This window comes from Pterocles gutturalis, unplaced genomic scaffold (genome assembly GCF_000699245.1).
Source record: "Pterocles gutturalis isolate BGI_N339 unplaced genomic scaffold, ASM69924v1 scaffold9490, whole genome shotgun sequence".
Classification (NCBI taxonomy): domain Eukaryota; kingdom Metazoa; phylum Chordata; class Aves; order Pterocliformes; family Pteroclidae; genus Pterocles; species Pterocles gutturalis.
This window is the reverse complement of record NW_010138305.1, coordinates 37,780-60,896: the sequence shown is the minus strand read 5'-3', so window position 1 is coordinate 60,896 and position 23,117 is coordinate 37,780. Positions and strand designations below refer to the sequence as shown.

General features: G+C 40.8%; 1 protein-coding gene across 1 annotated transcript in view; it reads left to right on the top strand.

Annotated features, from left to right (window-relative positions):
- The window catches only part of LOC104468719 (multidrug resistance protein 1-like), a 32,274-nt gene extending 23,082 nt beyond the window's left edge, over positions 1 to 9,192 (top strand). Inside the window, exons 20-27 of the mRNA XM_010082948.1 lie at positions 1,092 to 1,295; positions 2,132 to 2,232; positions 3,586 to 3,726; positions 4,203 to 4,359; positions 5,991 to 6,188; positions 7,109 to 7,315; positions 8,309 to 8,455; positions 8,989 to 9,192. Of these exons, the coding sequence (XP_010081250.1) occupies positions 1,092 to 1,295; positions 2,132 to 2,232; positions 3,586 to 3,726; positions 4,203 to 4,359; positions 5,991 to 6,188; positions 7,109 to 7,315; positions 8,309 to 8,455; positions 8,989 to 9,186 (1,353 nt within the window). The 3' untranslated portion in view covers positions 9,187 to 9,192. The remainder of the gene's footprint in view (positions 1 to 1,091; positions 1,296 to 2,131; positions 2,233 to 3,585; positions 3,727 to 4,202; positions 4,360 to 5,990; positions 6,189 to 7,108; positions 7,316 to 8,308; positions 8,456 to 8,988) is intronic.
- Positions 9,193 to 23,117: the final 13,925 nt, after the last annotated feature.

Here is a 23,117-nt window from a genome sequence, read left to right as displayed (position 1 = left end):
TGTAGTGAGACAATAGTCTTTGACAAAACTTAGTCATTTTCATCTTTTAAATTTCCAGTTTGATTCAGTGGCATTGAACTAGATCACCCTGTCAGGGCAGTAGAAAGGAGGGGTGCACAGGGTCCCCTAACTACAAAAGGCAACTCAGGGCATGAATTGCTCTCCAAATCTATTGCATTGTATAGAGCACTACAGAGTGTCTGTAAGTACATTGCCTCCTGCTGAGCTGGTTGAAGTTTCCAAATCCGTCTTTATGTACAGCCCCTAGAACATATGGCAACAATTCACCTTGGCATTGGTTTAATTATTACTGTTTTAAATTTTATTGAACAAGAAAAGTCTTTTCAGGGCAGGAAAGTCTTTGGCAAAAGAGAGAAGAATTTTTGCTTCCCACCCAAGGATTTTTGTTTTTTTCCATCAAGCCAAATTTTGGAACTGTTCCACGGGGCTGTTTTCAGACCTTTTTTCTGCAAATCAGAGCCCACCCAGATGCTGGTTGCTAATCATGTCTCATTTTAAAAGCTCTTGATGAAAAGGTTACAGAGGCTGGGAGAAGACAGGAGTTCTTCTTTTCCACTCATTATCTCTGCTGAGATAAAACATTTCTGGAGGGTGGCTGAATTCTGATTTTTTTTCTGAGAAACCAGCCACAGGTGCAGCAGTGTGAGTGCCTGAGGATGAGTAGTTTCCACTACTGTTAGTGGGATGGGTCAATGGATGGCTGTCATTAGAATTAAGCCCCTCTTGCCTAATGTTGGGCACCCAGCGGCCAGCCTGCCCTCCCATGACAGCAGCCCCAGTCTCCTGTGCCTCAAGTAGTGCAGGAAGTCCCAGTATGTATTTCATTAAACAACTGCTATTGACCAGCTGTTTATACTTCTTTAACCTTGCTTGAAGGCCTGAATGCTGGCAGGTATGAGGAACGTCTAGGAACACTTGCATAAGTAGGTGCTTAATGTCCATGCATCACACATGGTTTCATTTTCCAGCTGAGCTACTGGACTTTACTATATAGTGATTTCAACTGGTGATATAAGTTACAAAAAGAAAATCTATTGATGGATGTTTGGGGTTTTCTGGGGTTTTCTTAGGCAACTGGAAGCCGGCTTGGACTGATGACTATGACCGTCTTTACCCTTCTGACTGCCATCATTATTGCTTTTGTATATGGCTGGCAGCTAACTTTGCTTATCCTGGCCTGCATTCCTTTCGTTATTGCTGCGAATGCTGCGACAGTTAGCTCTGTGTCTGGTCACGCTGCAAAAGATCAAAAAGCTTTGGAAGAGGCTGGAAGAGTAAGTTCTCCAATTTTAACTATGGGGCTGTGGTGTGAGATCAGTTTTAAGGACAGCACTGTAGCTATATGACAGCTGGCTCCATTATCCAAGATAAATGAAAGGGGGAGAGGACAGGACAGGGTGGGGGATGAAGGGAATGTTTATATATCCTGGAGAAAAGCAAAACATAGATAACACAAAACATCTGTAAATTAGTCTATAAAAATGTATTTGAAAGGCTCTATAGCAGATTTCTGGGCAGGGACAGCTGTAACAGCAGCAGCCCCGACAGTGGTGTGCATTGTGCCTCAGGCGAGGGGCGTAGCTCTGCACTGCTGTGGGTTGTGGCCACAAGTGTTGCAGGGCTGAGCCACAGAGCCATGACATTGCTCCTTTTCCACTTCATCGTAAAATGCAAACCATTAATGTGCTCAAGAGCTTCAGGGTACTGCCTTCATTCACCTGATAGCATTCTTCCAGGAGGCAGAAGTAGTCCACACAAAGTGCAAGCTGTGTCCAGATGACTGGGGTTTTTTCCTGTTTTTTGAAATCAATTTTAAATAATCGGGATCACAACCCACAGGTTAGGACAGGGGCTGCTGGTGCTTCCCATATGTTGGCCCAAGGTTCTGAACTCAATACATTGTTGGCTTCAGCTTCCCCTTGTCTTGTGACTGTGAGGTGAATAATCTCGTTGCTCTGGCTTTCTTTCACCTGACGATAGACTTGATCTCTTCTCTTAAGCACTTTCTGATCTAAAATAATAAATGCTACAGAGATCAAGTGTTTAGGATATACGTTGTAGATTTCAGTTGTAAGGGATTACCTCTTATTTGTTTTATCTCCCAATTTAGATTTCAACAGAATCTGTTGAAAACATAAGAACTGTAGCTTCACTGACCAGGGAAGAAGCATTTTATGAAAGATATGTTACAAGTTTGAATGGTCCATATAGGTGGGATTTTTTTTCTTTAATAATTCTTTATTTTTAAATTTTAGTCTTTCAGACTTATTGTAAATACATTTATTGGAAACTATCCAGTACCCAAAAGATTGGGAAGGATATCAATAGCAGTTTACATAGCTTTGAAATTTGTTCACTCAGTATATTTTAATATACATTCTTAAATGCAGAGTGAAAAAAACATTTACAGGATTTTCCTTTTCATTATGCAAACACTTTGTAAACTGTATTCGCTGCATATGTGTTACAGAACATTGTGTCTTCTTGTGTATGCCTAGAATATGTGCACTCCATTTCAGTGTATTGGATTGACATTTGTTAACTCAGGAACTGGGAGTTAACTCCCATACCACACCCTTTATAAAATAAACCAGTTTTATTCCCCTCATATGACTTTGAAACCTTGAAATGAACTTCATATGTTTCCCTTGTTTGACCCAGTACATCCCACTAGTTTGTCTCCACTGAAACGCATTTGAATCGCTAGGGATGCCAGATTTTTCTAGCTCCATTTTATTTAAAAAATATAGTCCAAAATCTAATTTGTTTTTTTCTTCCTTCAAGGTAACTAATGTAAAAGAAGGAATTGAAAATTATGCATTGTGTAACTTGTCCTCAGCCAACACATTGTTAAAATTCACTGCCTGGTGAACTGGTAATACCCCCAGGTTGCTCCCCTGGACTGTCAAAGGTCTCTGATTTACAGCTCAGACAAGAAAGGAGATTTCCATTTCCTCAGAGAGCATCCTAAATTATGAGGGCAGAGAGTCGTCCAGACTCTGATTCAGTGTGCATTCAATTAGCTACACAAAATGAAACTTCTCCAGAAGGATAGATTGAGAAATAGAGGCTTCATCTGAACCCCTGCGGGGATGCCCAGAGATACATCCTTCCTCTGAATCGGAATGAGAGGTCTCTGCTCGGACGGGAAGACCTGGCAGAAGCCTGCAGGCGGTTCTTAGCCTAGGCTGGAGCCTGCTTGTTTTCTTAATAAAACGGCTCATACGTGGTGGCTTTGTTCTGGTTTGGTTTGGTTTTTTTTAACTGCTCTAGTGACCTGCCCTGCTATAGAAAAGGAAGAGATTCAAGACAGCGTAAAGGAGGATGAAAGACCTTGTCGCTCTACCTTTCTGTCCTAAAGGCAGTTCCATGTCATGATGCAAGATGCTTTTTAGGGTCTGGCAGGCGTTTGTGACTGTGCACATATTCTGAGCTGATTTGTTGTGTTTTCAGGGGGTGAGCTGCACTGCTTGAAAGCTTTAACCCAGAAATCTGGCCATCCCCAGCCAGTGTCTGCTGTTTCTGTTTTACAAGTTACTTATGGAAAGTCTCTTCCTTTATCAGAGATTCTCTGAAAAAAGCCCCTTTCTATGGATTTACCTATGGAGTAGCTCAGTGTGCAAACTACTTTATTAACGCAGCAGTCTTCAGATTTGGCGCATGGCTCATTGCCCATGGTCTGACCAACTTTGAAAACGTATTTATGTGAGTATACCTTATAAAATATAAAAGAAAAAAATGGATACATGTGATCGTGTTTTCAATGCATACAAATTATTTAATCTAATTACAGAGTTAATGAGGTGTAGAGATTCAGGAATTCAGTGCAGTTGGGGCAGAAGGGCTGCTTTGGGGAAAGGTGTGCATTTGGACAGTGAAGCAGCAAACGTGGGGCTGTGCTCAGCACACCTGCTCTGGAGAAGTCTTTGCTGTTTGGTGTTCCTTCCAGGCAGAGGGTATTGCAGAGAGAAGAGATGCAACACCACTGCTCACCCATAAAGTACTTATAGGAATAAAAAGAACTTCCTAATACTGGATGACATTTTGGGGGGTGAGGAGGAGCTCTAGAAATGTTATAATCTAAAGATGTTAAACTTTATTTTGAGGTTTTATTTTAAATGTGAAGAAAACAATGCATTGTTCTACCTAAAATGAATGGGATTTTCTTTCTTGTTTTTTAGAGTCTTCTCTTCCGTCGTATTTGCAGCTATGAATGTTGGTCAGTCTGCTTCCCTGGCACCAGACTATGGCAAAGCTAGAAGATCAGCTCAAAGAATCTTTCAACTTTTGGACAGAAAACCTCTAATTGACAGTTATAGTGAAGAAGGTGAAAAATTGGTAAGGTCTATTTTTCCAGAAAAACCTTGAAACAAACTAAATTACTAATGTTTTATTGTCTTAAAACTCTATTAATAAGGACAGATATTATGTAAAATAGGGATACTGTGTTGTTATTTTTAATGGACCATATTATTTTGGGGTTTTAGTCAGAAGTGTATACCCTTAAAAGTAGTTTTGCTCTGAATGAGCTAAAAAAGAAAATTACTTTTCATTGTACTGACTCACATCTTAAATTGTTTCACAAAAAACACCGACAATGTCAGTTCCAGTCACAGTTGCATTGCCTTTGTAAGGATTTACAAGAGAAACAAAATGCAAGTGCATTCTTCTACTGTTTAGGTAGATAAGAGAGACTGGTTCCTTCAGAGACAGAATAGTTTTGCCCAAATCCACCCTCTTATAACTGTGGAAACTCTTACAAATAAAAATGTGTTCTTGTGAAGTCAAAACTACCTTAATGAATAATTTTTTTTGGCCCTAAATTGGGGCAGTGGGGGCGGGGATGGGACACCAACAAGGAAAAAAACCAACAATAAGAAAGAGGAAAAAAACACACTCAAAAAATACCCAAAATCCCACCTCTAAACCAAATTGTCATTAAGGTAACTGACCTCAGTACTTGTCAAGTTTCTGCATGAAATGCTTTCAGTTTACATGGTCTGGAAGGATTACATTTGCATATCCATCTAACTGGATGGAGCTTCCTGTGTAGGTTTTAGATGGTAGCCCCTACTCAGGAAGACATAATCCAGTTTCTAGAACTTTAAACTCATACACAGGATTTTCAGCCTTTGAAGTTATGAGCGCACTTACATATCTTCTTGAACCAGGGCCCTCTGGCACAGACATTGAAAGATTTGGCAGAAGGGTCCTGGTAAAATAAAATTTAAATAAAAATATTTCCAGTATAAACTGGACTCAAATACCAGTGACTTGAATAGCAGTGATGCCTGTGACTTCTGCAAGGCAAAGCTTTGAGCCTGTTAAATGAGATCGTCATCTGCTGTGAGAGCACTGCATTAGCAGTGCTGCTAATACATAGCTACACAAAAATACCACTACATAGGGCTGGGTCCTACCACAAACCACAGGAGAGGCAATAGCTTTAATGTGTGTCCCCTTTCTTCCACTTGAGCTAGAAACTGGGCTGGCTAGAATGGCTAATTAACAACTATCATTGCTGTTTAAAGCACAGCTTGTTCTACAAGCCTGTAAATTACCTAGCAAAGAGTTTAGCTCTGCTGTCTTAATAGCTGACTTTGACCTTGTGTTACATTTGTTCAGATTGTGCTGCTTGCAAAGTGAGATCAGGAAAGCAAATGATACAGCAGTTGTTTATTTGTCTGAAGACATTCTTTTCAAAGGTGAAGTGAAAAACAGATACAAGAGATGCAGAAAACTGTTTCCCTGGAAGGATCTAGTGACTTACATCTGCAGATCATCCCCTAAATGATGATACTGCCCTCAATTCAACATGGGATTTAAAAGAATTTCAAAAGCAGTTTTGAAAACACCCTCACAAACTTTCTTGTCAGTTCTCTCACTTTAATACTAAGTCTTACAAGTGTTATTCAAGTTAAAGCTAATAAATGCTAATATGAGCATGTGAACTCTCTATTACTTTTCAGAGCAATTTTGAAGGCAACATTGAATTCAGAAATATCCAATATGTGTATCCAACAAGGCCAGAAGTTCAAGTTTTGCAAGGACTCAACGTGAAGGTTAACAAGGGACAGACTCTGGCATTAGTAGGAAGCAGCGGCTGTGGCAAAAGCACATCCATTCAGCTCTTGGAGAGATTTTATGACCCTGTGGAAGGACAAGTGGTAAAAATAGAATTGGGTGGCTATTAATAACAATTAAATCTATGTAACTCTTTCTCTTCCAAGGTTTCAGAGGCTGTAAATGATCCTACCAACATCTCTGGAGAGATGCCTTTTTAAGAGGTGTGGGTTACTGAGGTTGTGGCTCTAGGGGAGCTGCAGACAACCCCAAGACCACTGTCATTGTCTATCCTGTACATCAGACACACATGCCAGCACTTGCACCCATGCTGGCACGGTGCGGTGGCCCAGGGCACTGATCTCAGCGGGGAGTAGAATGACGGGGTCAGACTGCATTGCCTCCCCAAAGCTGCTCACAGCCTGGTCACACATCAGCGGCATAATGTTCACGTCGCTTGCTTCTCAGTGTATAAATCATCTCGTTAATATGAATTCACACATTAGGGACATAGATACATGCTTCAGATAACACAAATGTAATCCCACAGAAATGCTACTGCATCACCACTGCAATGGGCTTTTTGATGCAGTCCCCATTAATGGTTATAGAAAGTCCAAGGAATCTCCTTGGAGGTTTTAAGATTGAGTTAAAGGCCTACAGCTGTGAATATTTATTGCTGTGTTCAGCTTCTTAGAGACAGGCTTTCCCATGAAGTTTCTGGTGCTTCTTGTGTCCAGTAGGGGTGGAAGGACTGCAGGAACAGCCTGTGATCTGCACTCTGTGTTTCTGTTTGCTGGGAAATGGAAGCAAAAACACACACAAAATTAAAAACTAATGAAAGGAAATATTTAATCTATACTGCTGGTCGTTTTCCATTTTGCATGCAAAATTTACTAGATTTCAGCTAGGAATCTAACACGTAACAGGCTTCCTCTTACAATTTGTGTTTCCTTTTTACAGTGTGTATCTGTGGATGAGCTCTGTAGTCAACTTGGCATCATTTTTCTGTTGCTTTTTCTAGTTAGCAGATGGAGTTGATGCCAAATCTTTGCATTTACAATGGCTGAGGTCCAGACTAGGCCTGGTGTCACAGGAGCCCGTTTTGTTTGACTGCAGCATTGCTGAAAATATTCAGTATGGAGACAACAGTAGGGTGGTTAGTCAGGAGGAAATTGAAGCAGCAGCTAAAGCAGCAAATATTCATACCTTCATTGAAAATCTGCCAGAGGTAAGAGATAGCAATCTTCTCTTCACAGTGATTAGATTTTTCAGAGTGACATGGAGAAATTTAGGCAATGCTCACTTACATCAATCAAATTAGAAATAAACATTTTTGTTTCCCTTAATAGGAAAAAATACAAAATTTGTGTTTTAAAACATCAGTGTGTTTCAAGCTTAAAATCCCTGTCAGTTTGTTCAAAAAAAAAGTCAATGTTCCAACTAATATAGTGGTGGACAAAGCAGAATATGAGGGAAAAAAATAAGAGGACACACTGTTTACAAACAGATCCTCACTGGGTTTTTTAAAATTTTTTTTTCCTTTGACATCTGAAACTTCTCAAGATACTCTGAGATAGACGATTTTTTTTTTTCTAAAATAATTCAGTGAAACTAAATGCTCTATTTTTAATTGGATGAGCCATGCACAGGGAGTGTTTCTTAACAAATACAAAGGTGCAATAAATCAAAAATGAATGACATGGCATTTGACCTTCATGCTTGCCAAGAATTTGTTTCTAATAAGAAAAATTGCTTTGATAGTTTGTTTTCACTGTAGTCCTCTGTAACTTGAAAATTATATAATGATGCTGAAAAATATTTCATCTTCATTACTACTAATGACATATGTGATTCTTTATTCACAAGTAACGCAGGATCAAGTTCTTCATGTATATGTCAGTAATAAATCTCTAGTTACTCTTATGATCATACGCTCATGACCAGATGTCTGTGGACACCTTATGGTACCATTCAAGACTTGTTCCAGTCTTTGGAGAAGTAAATTTTCAGGCCAGGTATAAATATGTGTGGCTGTATATGTAACTGTTTATACTAGAGGTGTTTAAAAAAAACATAGCTTTATTAAAACCACTTGCACTATTCTTCTTTTTCAAGATGGAAATACATAATCATTTTTACAATGACACATAAAACTTTGCTTTTCTACTCTTCCTTCTCTAAGAGTATTCATAGGGGTTCTTTTTTAATTTTTAATATCCAGAAATATAACACCCGGGTGGGTGAGAAAGGAACACAGCTTTCTGGAGGTCAAAAACAAAGAATAGCAATTGCCCGTGCCCTGGTTCGCAATCCTGCCATTCTGCTTTTGGATGAAGCTACCTCTGCTCTTGACACAGAAAGTGAAAAGGTGAGTAATTATTATTACGTGAAACACATATGTCTATGTACAGAGCTAGTTGCTTTCTGTAGACTAAAATCAATGTAAGCATGTTGCAAATGCTCAGCGCTAGAAGAACAGGGTCGGTGTATCATGGTACCTTTTCCAGCTGCAAGCAGTAAATTGAGCAACACTAGGAAGCTGTGCATATCTTCTAAATAAACAAGGAAAAAAACCCAAAACTCTAAGTAGAAAGCACGATGGGGAGCAGATGCTCTTCAGGTGTCTTTCTATTAGCTGTATGTGATAGCAAATACTGAATTTGTGTTCTGACCCAAACTGGATGCCCAAGAACCCACTTCTCAGTGTTTCATGCTCATTTGATGACTCTTGCTGACCTCCATGAGAAACCCTGTTGAGTAAGGGTCTTGTGTATGCACTGATTTGTATATCTATGGGAGATGTATTCAGGTGATAACAGAATGTAAGAAATCAAATGTGGTTCCTCTGACAAGTGAAGGCTTTTCAGGTGCTAACAGCATTTTCATTACATCTCTGTGCAGATTGTCCAGAAAGCTCTGGATAATGCCCGGAAAGGTCGAACCTGCATCATTATTGCTCACCGCCTGACAACCGTGCAGACTGCAGACATCATTGCAGTGATCCAGAATGGCAGGGTGGTTGAGCAGGGCACCCACAGCCAGTTACTGGCAAAGGAAGGACACTACTATGCTCTTGTAAATGCACAAGTCTCTAATTAGTACTGTTTGCAGATAAATTTTTTTTTTTCTGGGAAGACATGAGAAGCTTACAAAGAATTAATGTTGGCTGTGTCTGTGCTGATGGAGAAGGGACCTGGTGTCACAGCCTGGTTGCTGTACCCAGTGTAGCCCTTGCCCCACACACCCATGGGGATGAGCAGTGCATGCCCTGGGGTGGGTCATGCAAGGTGCATGGGGGAGTCCCAGGGGCTGAATCTGCTGGGCATTTGTGGGGATCATGATCTGGAGGGAGCCAGACCTGGAGTAGTCTCATCCACACCATGGCTTAGGTGGGGCGCCCTGCTCTCGCTGTGCCCCCAAACCCTGGCCCACACCAGGTGCCGTAGACCAAGGCAGTACCAGAGTATGGCAGTGGTTAAGCATTACGGATATGCAGTGAGCTGGTGCTTGTGCTTGGTCCTTGGGTTTCTTTACCAGCCAGATGCAGCCATAAAGTTTTCTTAATCAAATAAAGATGACTGTCAATTCTTACTGCTGGGATTCCAAATAAAGGCGTTTGTAATACATTTAGAGAGAAGGGGTTGGATGTGTGGGTTTGTTGGGGTTTCTTCCCCACATTATGCCGTATTTCTAATATTACTGTGCTTTGCGTTTCTTGGAGATTCAACATTCTATTTCAGTCAATAATTGTTATAGCTACAAGCCTTCCATACAGAGATAAATTGACATTAAAAATTTGTTTGTTATTTTTCAATTGCTTTAACCGCTTTTTGCATCCATCCAGGTCATTTCAAATATCTTGTCGGGGAGCTAGGATGGCTCCTTTTGGAGCAGACTCACATCAGCCATGTAAATAGCTTTTCTTATAAAAAAACAAAAGTTAAAAAGTGGTTTTCAGTATGGGATCCTTTATTTTGAGTAGATGTGGCAACTAGCGATGTAGTTTAGCGATGGACTTGGTAGTGTTGGGTTAACAGTTGGACTTGATGATCTTAAGGGTCTTTTTCCAACCTAAATTATTGTATGAATAATTTTAAAGATTGTTTTAAGTGTTGGCAAAACTCATTTACACATGTGCTTTAATACTTGGTTATTCCACTGATTTCTTCCTCAGGGTGCTGCAATACATCCCTCAACAGTTGAAGAATAGGTACTGTGTAGTCAGAATGACTCAGCGGGCACTTATTTTTTTCAGCTGATTAAACCCAATTGCAGCATTTTAATTTTACAAGGCTTTGCACGTGGCTTTGGGTTAGGATTATGGCCTGGAGCAACCTGCAGTACTTTATAATTTCCACATAACTCTATTCAATTGTAGCAGACAAAACTTACAGTAATGACTATCTCCTTTGCTCATTTCAATTGTTTTCCCGCATCAGGATCCAAGAGGGGAATAAAATACACAAAAGAAAACAAATTCTGGTCCTAGCTTTGCCAAAATAAGTACAGTTGCTCTTCCTCACACAGTTTTTCTCAGGGACTGTTACAAGAGGAGTTATCACTCATTCAGGCACCCCTCTTGTGTGAACTCTTCACTTCCTTGTGATAGGCAGATACTACAGGAGCTGCTCCTCTCATTACATTCCCAATTATCCAGTGTGGGCTCCAATTAACTCCCTTTTCCCTGTTTTGTTTCTGCACTGGAGTTAAAGTTACAAGCAGTAGAGATTGATTCTCAGTTTTGAAAATAAAATATCTTTCTTCTTAATCCTGAAATCTTTTGGGGAAGGAAAACGTGTGTTTTGTACTTCTGCATTAGTTATATATGTGGTTTTCATTATAATTGTAAAAGCGTTATAAATTTTTGTAATATTGCAATTCATTACACTAGACTGCAGTAACAATTAAGCAACAATTAAGTAAAAATGGGAAATTAATTTACATATATAAATAGAGGAGATAACCATGAGGCTAAGGCTCTGTAATGTAATAAATTATGTAGCATCTGGGTCTAGTTAATGGAGCTTTGTTGTGGAAAATACTGCATTCACATCCATGCAGATAACAGAGAAGAATCCAAAACGTGCTTCCTTCCCACCATCTTGGAATTATTAAATAGCTCAGGAGCACGCGGAGTGGGGAAATGTGCACTATTTGACCTGGCAGGTGCTGAAAGAGCTGCAGCGTGGTCAGCCTAGAAAAAATAAGTTCTGTGACTTCTGTTTCCCCTGATTTGCTCTTTCAGAGGTCAGTATTACCTACTGTGGAAAGAAAACTGACTACACTTGCATCCCTTGTTCCTCACCCTTGTTTACATAGAGCATTCTCGCATTGCAGTAAGCTGGACAGACTCAGTACCAGGTCTGTATGTTAAGGACAGTTTCTTATGGGAAGGTAGGTGTGGGTTTTGGCTGGAACCAGAAGGAGCAGGTGCTGATGGCATGACAAAGAGAGCATGTGTGCACTGCTGTGGGCTGCGGCAGCCGACTGGGGAAAGAGCAGTGCCTGACAGACGTGCCTTGGGAACATCCTCTGCTCATATGTGATTAAAAAGGGGAAATAGAAAACACAATTGGAGTAAACCGTGTTTATTTACTTAAGATCACAAGTGAGATGTTATGTGACATATGAGCCTATTTACTGATTTATCTTAATATAAACATACTGAAGGCCACTCATATTACTGCCCTGTTTAAAAAATCATCTGCAGACCTGAGAAAAACACCAGACAAAAGCAAGTCCTACCCAACACAAAAGAGATGGCAAGCAAGGAAACAAAGCAAAATCCCAAACATCTGTAAGAATGACAGAAGAGCACACTGCTCCCTGCCTGCTAAAAGACAGACTGGGCTGGATGACTTTACTGACTCCCTGAAACGTAAGCAGATTAGTACGCTCAGCTTGTAGGCACTAATAACAGACTGTGCTCTGATGGTTTATTTCAGAGCATCCAAGTAACCTTCCCAGCTGGATATGCCTATACAGCTTGCAGGCTGCCTGTGCTCAGACCTAATTTCAGAGGCAAATATGTTAAAAGCATGTTAAAAGCACCCTTTAAGCACCAAACCCTAGACTGATATAGAAATCAAAACAATTAGCCTTGACAAAAAAGAAAAGCCTATGAGGACAGACCTTAAGAGCAGGGGATTTGTTGCCCCCATCGCTTTTGTCCTGTGCTGCCATCTGCCCCAAGTGCCAGAGTTAAAGAAAGACTTTTCTATCCCTGCCCAAGCAGAGGCTGTGTTCTCAGAGCATCACCCTAAAATGACAATAGTGATGAAGGAAACACACCTGCCTGTGCTTGCCAAGGAACACCAAAGGCCTCCTTCATGACTAGACAAAAAGCACTTAGCCCATTCACTTGCTTGATGCCAGCACTGATCTAAGTCTCCTAGGGAATTACTAAGGTATGATGTCCCAAAAAAATACAGTGAAGGCTTCAGAGAAGGCAGTCATAAGGGATTTTGGAGAAAGAATTGAGAGTGTCTTAGCCACTTGACTCCATTGTCATACATCGTCATTACATTTTATTAAAACTTTGCAATCATTGGTCTAGTTAAAATGTTAATTCCTAATGCAAAGTGAAGTCCCAGGGATGGGATAAGTAGTTGACAGAAGCGTGTGAACTGGAGGGCACAGGACCCAATCATCCTTACGGCCTTAAAGAGTTAACTGTCCTCTTATTTGTATGAGCATTAGAGTGCACCAGTCCCAGTGAGTGTGGATGTTTCCCACTCCTGGATGTGCTATTTCAGTTTTAAATACCTGTCTGCAACTCAGTAATAATGCTATTTGCAAAACAGTAAATGAATGCAATGTTTATCGTTTTTTTCCCAAATGTCTGCTTTCATCTGTAGCCTATAAAATTTCAGTTTATATTCATCTCAAAACTGTAAAGTATGCATTGTCATAAAGAAGTTATTTAAGAATGCTGGTTGTATGGTAAGAAGGAAAGCTATCATTAGAATTGTAATTCACAACCCTTGTACTTTTAGAAACTATCTTATTTTTTTGAAAAGTGGGGAAAAAAGAACAATTGGAGGGTTTTTTTGGGTCAGCCAAAATACTACGTCAATGTCTTTTTATTTATTTTTTTATCTGGATTAAATTTATGAGTTTAATTAAAATTACAAGAGTCTGCAAAATTCCACTAAACAATCTGGCAGGCAATAGCTAACCTGTCCTTTCTTGGCTACGATCAACACACATTGTACCGCTGACTTTTCACTTAGGTGTTTGCAAGTGGGAATGTATCTGGCTGAGGGAGAGCTCATGAGCTTTAGGAAAATTCCTGTCACACTTGGGAGCGGGCCTATTTAAAAGTTCATGGTTGGTGATTTCATCTAATTAATAAGGGAAATGTTAAGAAACTATGCAGGATCGTTAAGGTCTGTTCACCTGACATTGCTGGAGGGTTTGAAGTGAAACTGCTCTCCTGGACTGTGACTGCTCTAGGAAAACTGCTGCCCTTGTAACACCAGTTAAAAAAAGCCAGATCTGGATCTGCTAGATCCTACCATATAGATGTCAGTAAGACAGCCAATAACCTAGTGCCGATGGAGTTTGGATTTCAAGGGTTAAAGATCTCTGGATGAGGCTTGTGCCTCCTCTTCCATGAAGAAGTGTTCCATTACGGAAATGGCCCAGCTCTGCCTGAATTTACGGCTCACCCACTGCCTGCTACCACTGGCGCTCTACCCAGGGAACTCATTTTTTCTAAGGAGAAACAACCAAAAGCAGAAGAGTTCACACAGTGTATTTGGAGCCATGGTTGTGTCTTGCTGAAAAAGGAAATAAAGTGACAGCTCTTCCAAGGTTTTTCCAAGCTCTTCTGTTTGCAAATGGACTTGGATTATAATGGAGAAACATGGTTTGGCAGTCACTACAGCTATATCCAAGCTCTGCATGACCTGGTCAAGATAGTGAGTGAAAGCACATTACTTGACCTTTTTCCTTGTATTCATAGTGCTGTATGTAGGACAAACTTGACCTCTGTAAAGTACATCTTCTCCATGTCTGAGACATTTAGGTGTTTCTAAAATCTTCAACATAGTTACCTTCTCCATGTCTGAGACATTTAGGTGTTTTTAAATCTTCAACATAGTTAAGCAAGAAGAGAAATAGCTAGGCAATGTGGCCACAAACAGCATATATGTATTTTTTTCTTGTAAAATGTACCTGAGGGACTTAACGTTGTTAAGACCTGACAAGAAGAGAAATAGCTAGGCAATGTGGCCACAAACAGCATATATGTATTTTTTTCTTGTAAAATATACCTGAGTGACTTACATTGTTGAGACCTGACCCTTAGGGAGTTGTAAAGGACTGGTAGCTTTCTATGCAAAGACAGAAGAATCCAATTGCCTCACTATTCTTTATCAGCATCCAGCTGCCCTGTGGATAAGCCTTACCACAGATTGCCCATCACCCTGACATTTTCCAGGGTTATAGCTCTCCCTAGCTGTTCTCTTCCAAATGCCTGGGCTGCTTTTCCTCCTCAAGCACCTTGCACAGCACACACAGCAGATGATATCACCATGTGATTGGATGCACAAGGACAGACAGAGATGAGAGGGGAAGTGCCCAAAACAATAGCAATACAAAAGGATTACTTTCTAAAATTAGCAAAAATTTCTCAGCAGAAGACTGGTCATTGCTCTCAGTAAGTGAATCATTCTCACCTGACTGCTTCCATCTGCCTCTGCGCCATGCTTTGTCATCTAGACTACAGGCAGCTCGTATCTACCTGAGACCCTAGCAGTTGTATTCCCATTTTAGCCTTTATTGCCTACCTGGCTCATCAGCAGTTATGTCCAGAAACTATTTTCTGAAGCATGTCTTTCCGTCTGGAAACAATGATTTGCTGTGCCCTTAGGGAATCTCACACATCTGCTCGAGTTATTCCCAGCCTGTCCAATGACATCAGTATCACATGCTCCAAAGCAAACTCAGTGAGCCTTCCTGTAATTCTCCTGAAGATACCAATCTTTATCTTACTGAATGCTTCCACAGAAAGTCACATTAGCTCAACAAATAGATTTCAGAGACTTGTTTGAATTGACCATTATATATCTCCTTGCCCTGCTGTTTCCATAGGAGTAGCACTCTCATTTCTTTTTAATCATTATGAAAATTGTCTGTGACTACTACCATCTCGTATGTAGTCCAAAGCAAAACCACCCTGTGGTTAATCACTACTAGACTAGATCTTTTTGTTACGGTCCTTGAAATTTGAAAGAATTACTTGAATTCTTGAAATGCCTTGAAAGGACACCCTCAGTACTTGATCCACCACAAGCAGTAGCCTGGGAGAACACCCATGCTATTCTACAAAGAGGGAAACAAGGGGGAAACAGGTACTGCCCATGGGACACCTGCCACTCAACTGCAGACATTAAGGGCTGAAGCAGTCAATCGCATTGCCTTTAAAGCACTCTAGAATATGACTTATCTGTTTCCAAATGTCTGTCTGAGCACGCAGTGAACTACACCAGGGAAGTGCCTATTTCCTACCATAAATCTAAATGTGGAGTCTCAGTTTTCATTCAGATGATACGTTTACATTAGGTGAAGGGAGTTCTGCTCTGAATGTTTGATCTTTCTTAAAGAGGTTGCTAGGTTAGCTTATCAGTCCTGCAAATAATGTTTGGAGGTCCTGACCAGAAGGGCACTGGGGAGCATACTCTTCCAGACAAGGAGTGCTTCGAGGAAGAAGGGCCTCTGCAGCACAGGAGAGTGAAGTTTCTTCATCTAGGTATTAGCAGTGCAAGAAGGTTGGAGTGAAGGACAAACACTCAGGAAATAGGAATTATTTATCCTGAATATATAAGATGGGAAATAAATTTACAGATTGCAGAAGCATCCAAAATGCCTTATAATAATAAATGAATTAGCAGAATCTGGATTTTTTTTTCCCTCTTGGGCAGCATGTGGGGAATTTTAAACAAGGAGGTAACATTTTCAGGGATGAAAATAAATGGTGTTTCTGACAATCCCATACCTTGCCTGTTTTTTTATTAAACCACGCTGAAAATGGTAAATGGAGTTCCCATTTTCATATCTGCTATTCATATGAACATACACTTGGCAATGTAGTGTGTGTGTTGCTTCAGAGGAAACTCAACGAAACAACTACCACTTTATACGGCACTAGTGGTCTTGGTTAAAAACCCAGGACACATGTTTTATTTACCGTAAAGAAAGTGTATATCAGCAACAATGAATATGAAAACAAAATTTTAATGGACCGCTTTTGTGATGCTAGAGCAATGTGAAAAGGCATCTGTAATGTGATTTCCTTTTAATATTCAGTAATGTAGTTTTAGTTGGAACAAATAGGGTTCCCAATAAAGACTCACATGACTATTTTCTTCAATTCCTTATTTCACACATACTTTGAGACCTGGAACAACTTTTTCCATTAATTTATGCCAATCTTTTTGGGACTATTCCAATGTTATGTTTTAATGTTTTATTTCTCTCTCTCTCTCTTTTCTTTTTTTTTATATCTTAGTACCTTGCTATAATTATTTTACCCTTATGCATTTAGTTGCACAATGTGATAATGTATACTGACTCTGATAAATTTGTCTGCATCCACCATCATTAAATAATCTTTTCACCTGTCACTCCTTAATTGCTTCTCACAAATAAACAGAGTTATGGATGTGCTTTTTCTGAGAGAAAATGTCTAATCTGCCCCATTTATGGAAAAGAGGAAAGCATACACTTCGCAATATATGTGAATATACTTAAATGGATATATCATTCTATATTTATAAAATATATAATTGCATATATTTAAATACATTAGAGATTTCTTCATGGTGAGAAGTTTGTAAAGAATCCAAGGAAACATTCTAATGAATCATGGGAAAATTCCAGTTGCTTTTAGGATTTTAGTTCAATCTTGAAGTGTCAAAAGTAGCTTATTCTTCTGACAGTCATCAAGCTTGGATGATGCAAGTTCTCTTTTCAACTTAGTCAGACACTTAAGCCATCACTCTTGACTCACACACTGCACTCGCCAACATGGTGTTGGATATTCACACATATTTGATCTATTTTCAGCAGATGAACTTGTTAGCTTTTTTTTTTTTTTTTTGTCTAGGCCTTTTAGCCATACTTCCTGCGAAAGCAATTAAACTCCTTGCACTTGAAAAGCCCAGACAGCCCACACTATGAAAGAAGCAGCAGGTCTGTCCAGACCCCAGAAGCTGCTCCTTGGCTTCCATGAGAGATGATATTATGAAAAGCTACACAACCCAAACCAGCTTCTCCGAAAATACTTCCTTACAGGAAAATTAAGCCTCTCCTCATCTCGCTGCTTTTCCAGAGACTTGCTTTCTTCCAGAAAGTACAGCTTTCCTGTGAAGGCTTCCTATTTTCATTCTCCCCCCTGCCATCCCACAGTTGCACATCATTCTCAGAAAAACACAGGAACAGCAGTGCCCACTGCTGCTCTGAACCCCTGTCAGTGTTAAGAAAATGCTCATCAGAGAAAGATCCTAGAAATGCCACCCGCCAGGGGCCAACATCCCTACACTGAGTGTCCTTAAAACTTGTCTCAAGCCAGTGGGAGCACAGCTTGTCCTACTCCGGTCTTCATTACGTAGTTGCTGCCAAGCACCGGTAAGAACTGTATTAAGTGAGTGACATTCAAAATGCATTTTGTTAAAGTTTTTGCTTTATGACTTTTGTTATCTTCTTCAGCTTGTTTTCATCTTTATGGGAAGTATAGTACATCTAAAACTGTACTTTATCCTCTTTCCTGTTAAGTACAGTCAATCATAATGGCACCAGGACTGGTACATTCACATGTGTTTATAATAAACCTGTGCTAACACAAGTCATATTTAGGCTGAGTCTCAGGTTTTTTAATAAAAAAGGAAAATCACAAGCAAAACAAAACAGGCATTGATAAATGTTTTTTAATGTTGTATATAATAGGTTGTGTTACTTGATTATGTGTGATTTGTCAATAACAGAATACTGTTTATCTACTGCATAAGATAAATACTTTTTTACATCAGTAGTTCTATTTGTTTTCCCCAAAATTTGCTGGAATTTCCTTCACCCCCACTCATTTCTTGTCAGGTTGCCCTGACATTGACATATTAGTCAATGTCTTGGCTGCAACCACTGCCACAGAAAGAAGCTAAGCTACCCTGGTAGCTCCATCTTTCACTAAGACTAGCAAGTGCCCACTTAGTGAGACCGTATTACTTGCGACAATGTTTCCCTGAAAACAAAGGAACACAAAAAGTGGTTTACTGTGCTTTATTTACTACGAGGGGAGATATGAATGGCCACATCAACTGTTTGAACTGGAAATGTCTGGGAACTTTGAGTATTGAGAGGCAGTTACTGCATGTAACCCCAGACTGATGACAAGTGAAAGTCAGAAGGGGCTTTGCTATGATTGTTACCATATTTATTATTTAGACAATTGCCTCTAAAATGTTCCAGCTTCTTTCTGACGAGGTAGGGAGAATCCTGTTCCAAAATGAGATCAATCTAGGGAAAAAAAAAAAAAAAAAACCAGGAAAAAAACCCAAACCTTAAACACTTGAAGTACATAGTTAGATGAATACACACAAGCAGAAACATCTCCAGATCTTTCCTCAGGACTCTGCACTATTTTAACCTTCAAAAAAACTCAACAACCATTAAAGGTTAAATTGAATGATAGTCAGATGTGTGCGTTTTCTGGAAATATTTCATAAGACTCAAGAGGTAAAGGCTGCTCTACAAGGACATTACCCATATGTCTTTCACATGGCTTTCCCTCTTTCGGCTCATCACATTCACTTGTCCTATCTTGCTTCAGATTAAATTGGCAAACCTGTCAAGAGAAAGAGAGGTATTTCCCCAGGTTGTCTATGAAATGACTAGCACAGTTCAGCTTCAGTCCTGCATGAATACTTTCAAGCACATGAAACACAATAATAAAGTGTCTCAGACAAAGAAGCCCTACACATGAAAGGGTAAGCAAACTCCAGAAGTGGTGAGTAATGATGCTACAGGAAACTAACAAAAGACAGAGGACTTCTGTCGGTTATGGTTGCTCTCTGCATGATTAATAGTAGAGACTTCAAATGGTCATATGTTTCTAAGAGACCTCATTATGATTTGATCACAAGACAGGGGATTTTTCTCTATTCAGCAACAGCTGAGATAAGCAATCTGTCCGTCCAGTACCAGGTTTCAAAGCATGAGGGTCTGTCACAGCCCCCTGAGACTGCACTAAGAGAACCTTGAGGAGAAAACAGGGAGGTGAGCTATATCTGCAGGACCAGTTACTTTGTTAGATACACCAGGATCCATGCCAGGATGTGTATCAAACAGTTTCCAAAACAAGCTCAGGTACTACCTGACACCGTTAATTATGCCACAGCAAGTTCCTCTCTAGCAAATTGCAATTGCAAAACCATTGCAGACGATGTCCCTCAAACTGTTTCAGGGGAAGCCAGAACAAAAATGCAGTCACTAAAAAATTATTTCAGCTAAGCCAACTCTTTTGAACATTTGTTTAAGCAGAAACTGAAAGTATTGTTTCTGGTTTTAAGCTCCTTTATTAGGAACAATTTCTTCAGGTAAAAATCAGTATTTTTGTTCTTTACCTTCTCAGCAGTTTTTCGTGGCTAAAACCATTGTCCTGATTCAGCTGTGAATAGTTTTAACTAACCTCTGCCACCCTGTTTTCTGAATAAACTATACATCCAAAGCCGATCACCCAGTTCTAACAGACTGGAGATACAACTCCGGCAGGTGAGTCCTAAGACAAGGGCAACCTGTTGTGGAAGGGAGGCTGATGAGAGGAAAACCAAATTAATTTTAAAAAGCCAAAGTTGTTGATGTTCTGGTTGTGTTCTGTAGTGCCATCGCACAATGCCATCTCACATCCCGAGTGAGACTGCTCGGTCCCTGGCTGTGCCTGCCTTGCCCAGGGAAAAGGGGCTGCCTTAATAGCCTGTGCCAAGGAGGAAAGTGCTTTAAAAGCCCCCCTTGCACTGGGGAGGCCGGGCTGGGGCCACAGCATCTGAAGCTGCTGGCGGGAAGAGCTGGCGCAACTTGTCGAGCTGAGCTGCAGAGCACCTGGCACCCTGATTGTCACCTGACCTCCGCTCACCCAGTTGCTCAGGCAGGATGGGAAAGACAGATTTATGGAAAATAGATGGAGTCAGATGTGTGGAAGAGGAAAGCGAGGACAATGACAGGAAGCCACAGCTTCTGCTCCCCTGTGCTTTGTGCAATGCTGCCGCGGGCTCAGGCCATGGTGGCTGGCAGCCACTGTCCATCCTCACGAGGCCTCTCCCAGTGCTCGCCACACACTCGTTCTGGCATGACGAGGATGGCCATGACACTCTGCACCTGACTAGCATGGCCACCACCTTCACTGCCCCAGCAGACCCCCTAAAGCACTGCAGGGGATGTCCCAGGTGGGACACCCCTTTATCCCCCTTCTCCCATGGGAGACAGCTGGGGTCCAGGGCTGCTGGCAGTGCCCTGTGTGGGCCGTCTGAGCAAGCCTTGCCCGTCTGACATTCTCACTCATGGGTCAAATTGGGTCTGGAGGAGAAAGGAGGGGTGTCAAAGGTGTTTTCATCCACATTTGGTTAGATTACTTGATTTTAACATTTTTAATATTAAAAAACCCCCACTCAATTTGCTAGTATTAAATAAAAAGCCACTCTTTCTTCTCCCTTAATACATGCCCACAGAAGTCTCAGTGCTTTTTAATGCTTCAGCAGATAGTCAAATATTTTTAAGTCACCATAAATCAAGATGTTTTTAGCCAAAATAGGTCTTGAGCAATGTTTTCATGAGAATTTCTCTGGATCCCCAATGCAGGAAACATCTGAGATTCCTGAGGAAGAGTGGTATTAACAGGGCAAAGTGATGATACTTAGTCTGTACCTACAGCTTTTGTTACTGGGATGACAAATGTTTCAAGGCAGCTTAAATTTGAGGTATTCTGTCTTTTGACATAGGTTTAGTAGCTCACATGCTCCAAGAACTAAATTCTAATAATTTACCAGAAATGTTTTTTAATTAGGACAGAGTAATGGGGAATTGGAAATAATAGCCCTGACTTTAATCCTCACATATCCCCCCCCCCCCTTTTTTTTAAATACCTTACAAGTTGCACATGATATGATTGGGGGAGGAGAGGAAATGAAAAGAAAAATGCAGGACAAAACAAAACCTTCCCAGCAGTTGGACCTTTCTGTGTAATTTACAAGGCAAATTCCTCAGGTCAGAGTCTCATCCCTGGGGATTTTCCACTTCCCCACTCTTGGGGAGTGCAGAGGCTGTTGCACATCAGCACACACTGACACCCACAGAGAACTGAACTGACTGATAAGAGATTGCTTTTGTTTCCCGCGAGCTCCCATGAAGGTACTTGGTGCACAGACTGGTATTTGTATTATGCTGTGAAGGGAAGGATTTAGGCCAAAAGAAGCTGGCAGCCGTGGCTTTTTAATGAGCCACGCGCTGAGAGGCCAGGTTGTGAGCTGTTACAGATGTGTGCCTAACTGTCTAATGAGATGCAGGAAATTCAGGAGGCCAAAAAACCTCTTTGGATTTTCTGGTTACACTGGTAGGATCAAAACCACTTGTGTTCTACCTGGCATTGCTGAGCAAGGGATATGCTTGACGTCCTTAATAAAAACATTACCATTTGGGGTAAAGGCACTGATGCACGTGGATTGCCATAAGGGGAAATAAAAGAGGGGCTGAGTCATTAGCCAAGAATGAGAGCACAGGCAGGACAGGATCCCTCAGCGGAACATTTAACTATAGTAACATTTTCTGTGATTCCCCTGCTATGTAACCATAGATGCAGGAGCATGAATGAGAGGGGGCTGCAGTGTGAAAGGAGATGGCCAGGATGAATGATCTGGCAAGTAAAGGAAAGCAAACCCCTGGTGAGAGCATAAAATCCCTTGAAAAATTCTCCGCCCCCCACAGCAGTCTCCAGCTGATGCATCGGGCGTGGAAGAGGCGCTTTGTCCTGGTGCTTTAGCAGAGGAGTGTTCTGGTATTCCTCTCGGAGCATGAGTCAGATGCAGGGGTTGCCAAAAAGCCTTGCTGAATCCTGCTCTCAGTTACATGTGCCCACAACAACAGGGAATGTGAGCAGATATTATCTCAGCACCAACTGAAACATTGGAGTGACAGGGTGCTGCAATGCGCAGCTCTGCAGCTCCTTGGTTGCACCTCTGTTATCTCTGTCAAGTCTGATTATCAAATGTAATGCAGATTATATTGCTAATTGCCAAGCCTGCAAATTCAAACAGATCAATAGTAAAGGTCTCCTTTTATACTTATGTGACAGATAAAACTTATTTTTAACTATCTGACTGATGAAGCACTAGCCAGAAGGTGCCCCAGTTTACTTGCTCTTTGTCATATGGACAGGCTTATATATAAAAAAACATAGACAAGAGTCTATGAAACAAAATAGGATACATATACAGGCCTTTCCCAGCACAGCTAAATTGGATAGCATTAGCCAGAACTATAAAGCTGCACAACACATGCAACAGTGACATCTATTGACACACTTTGTACAGCCCCCCTGCTTGTTTATTCTGCTGCAATGTTTTTAGCTGCATTAGCAATGCCATTGAGTGCATGTCCCATGCTGTTGCAATAGCATGCTGCAGCTCTCGGGGACAGGCCCTGCAAGTGGCAGGGCTGCTAGGTAAAGAGCTTCTTGGAGATCTTGCCCGATGCAAAGAAGTTTAGTCTCAACTATGAACGGCCTGTTCTTTTTCACAGTATAAACCGCAAATAGTTCATGCTTCTGCAATCCCCACTCACAGTAGACTCCCTCTTTTTGGTGCAGTTGGTTTTTACTTTTTAATGAAGACATTTCCACTTACTTAAATCTTCATTTGTAGCAAAAACATTGTCTTGTGACATGTCAGGCTGGGGGGAGAGGGAGAAAAGACTTTACTGCAAGAATTTCTTCTCTCTTGTGAACCCAATAGTTCTCCAAGGCAAAGACAGGTAGAAGCAAG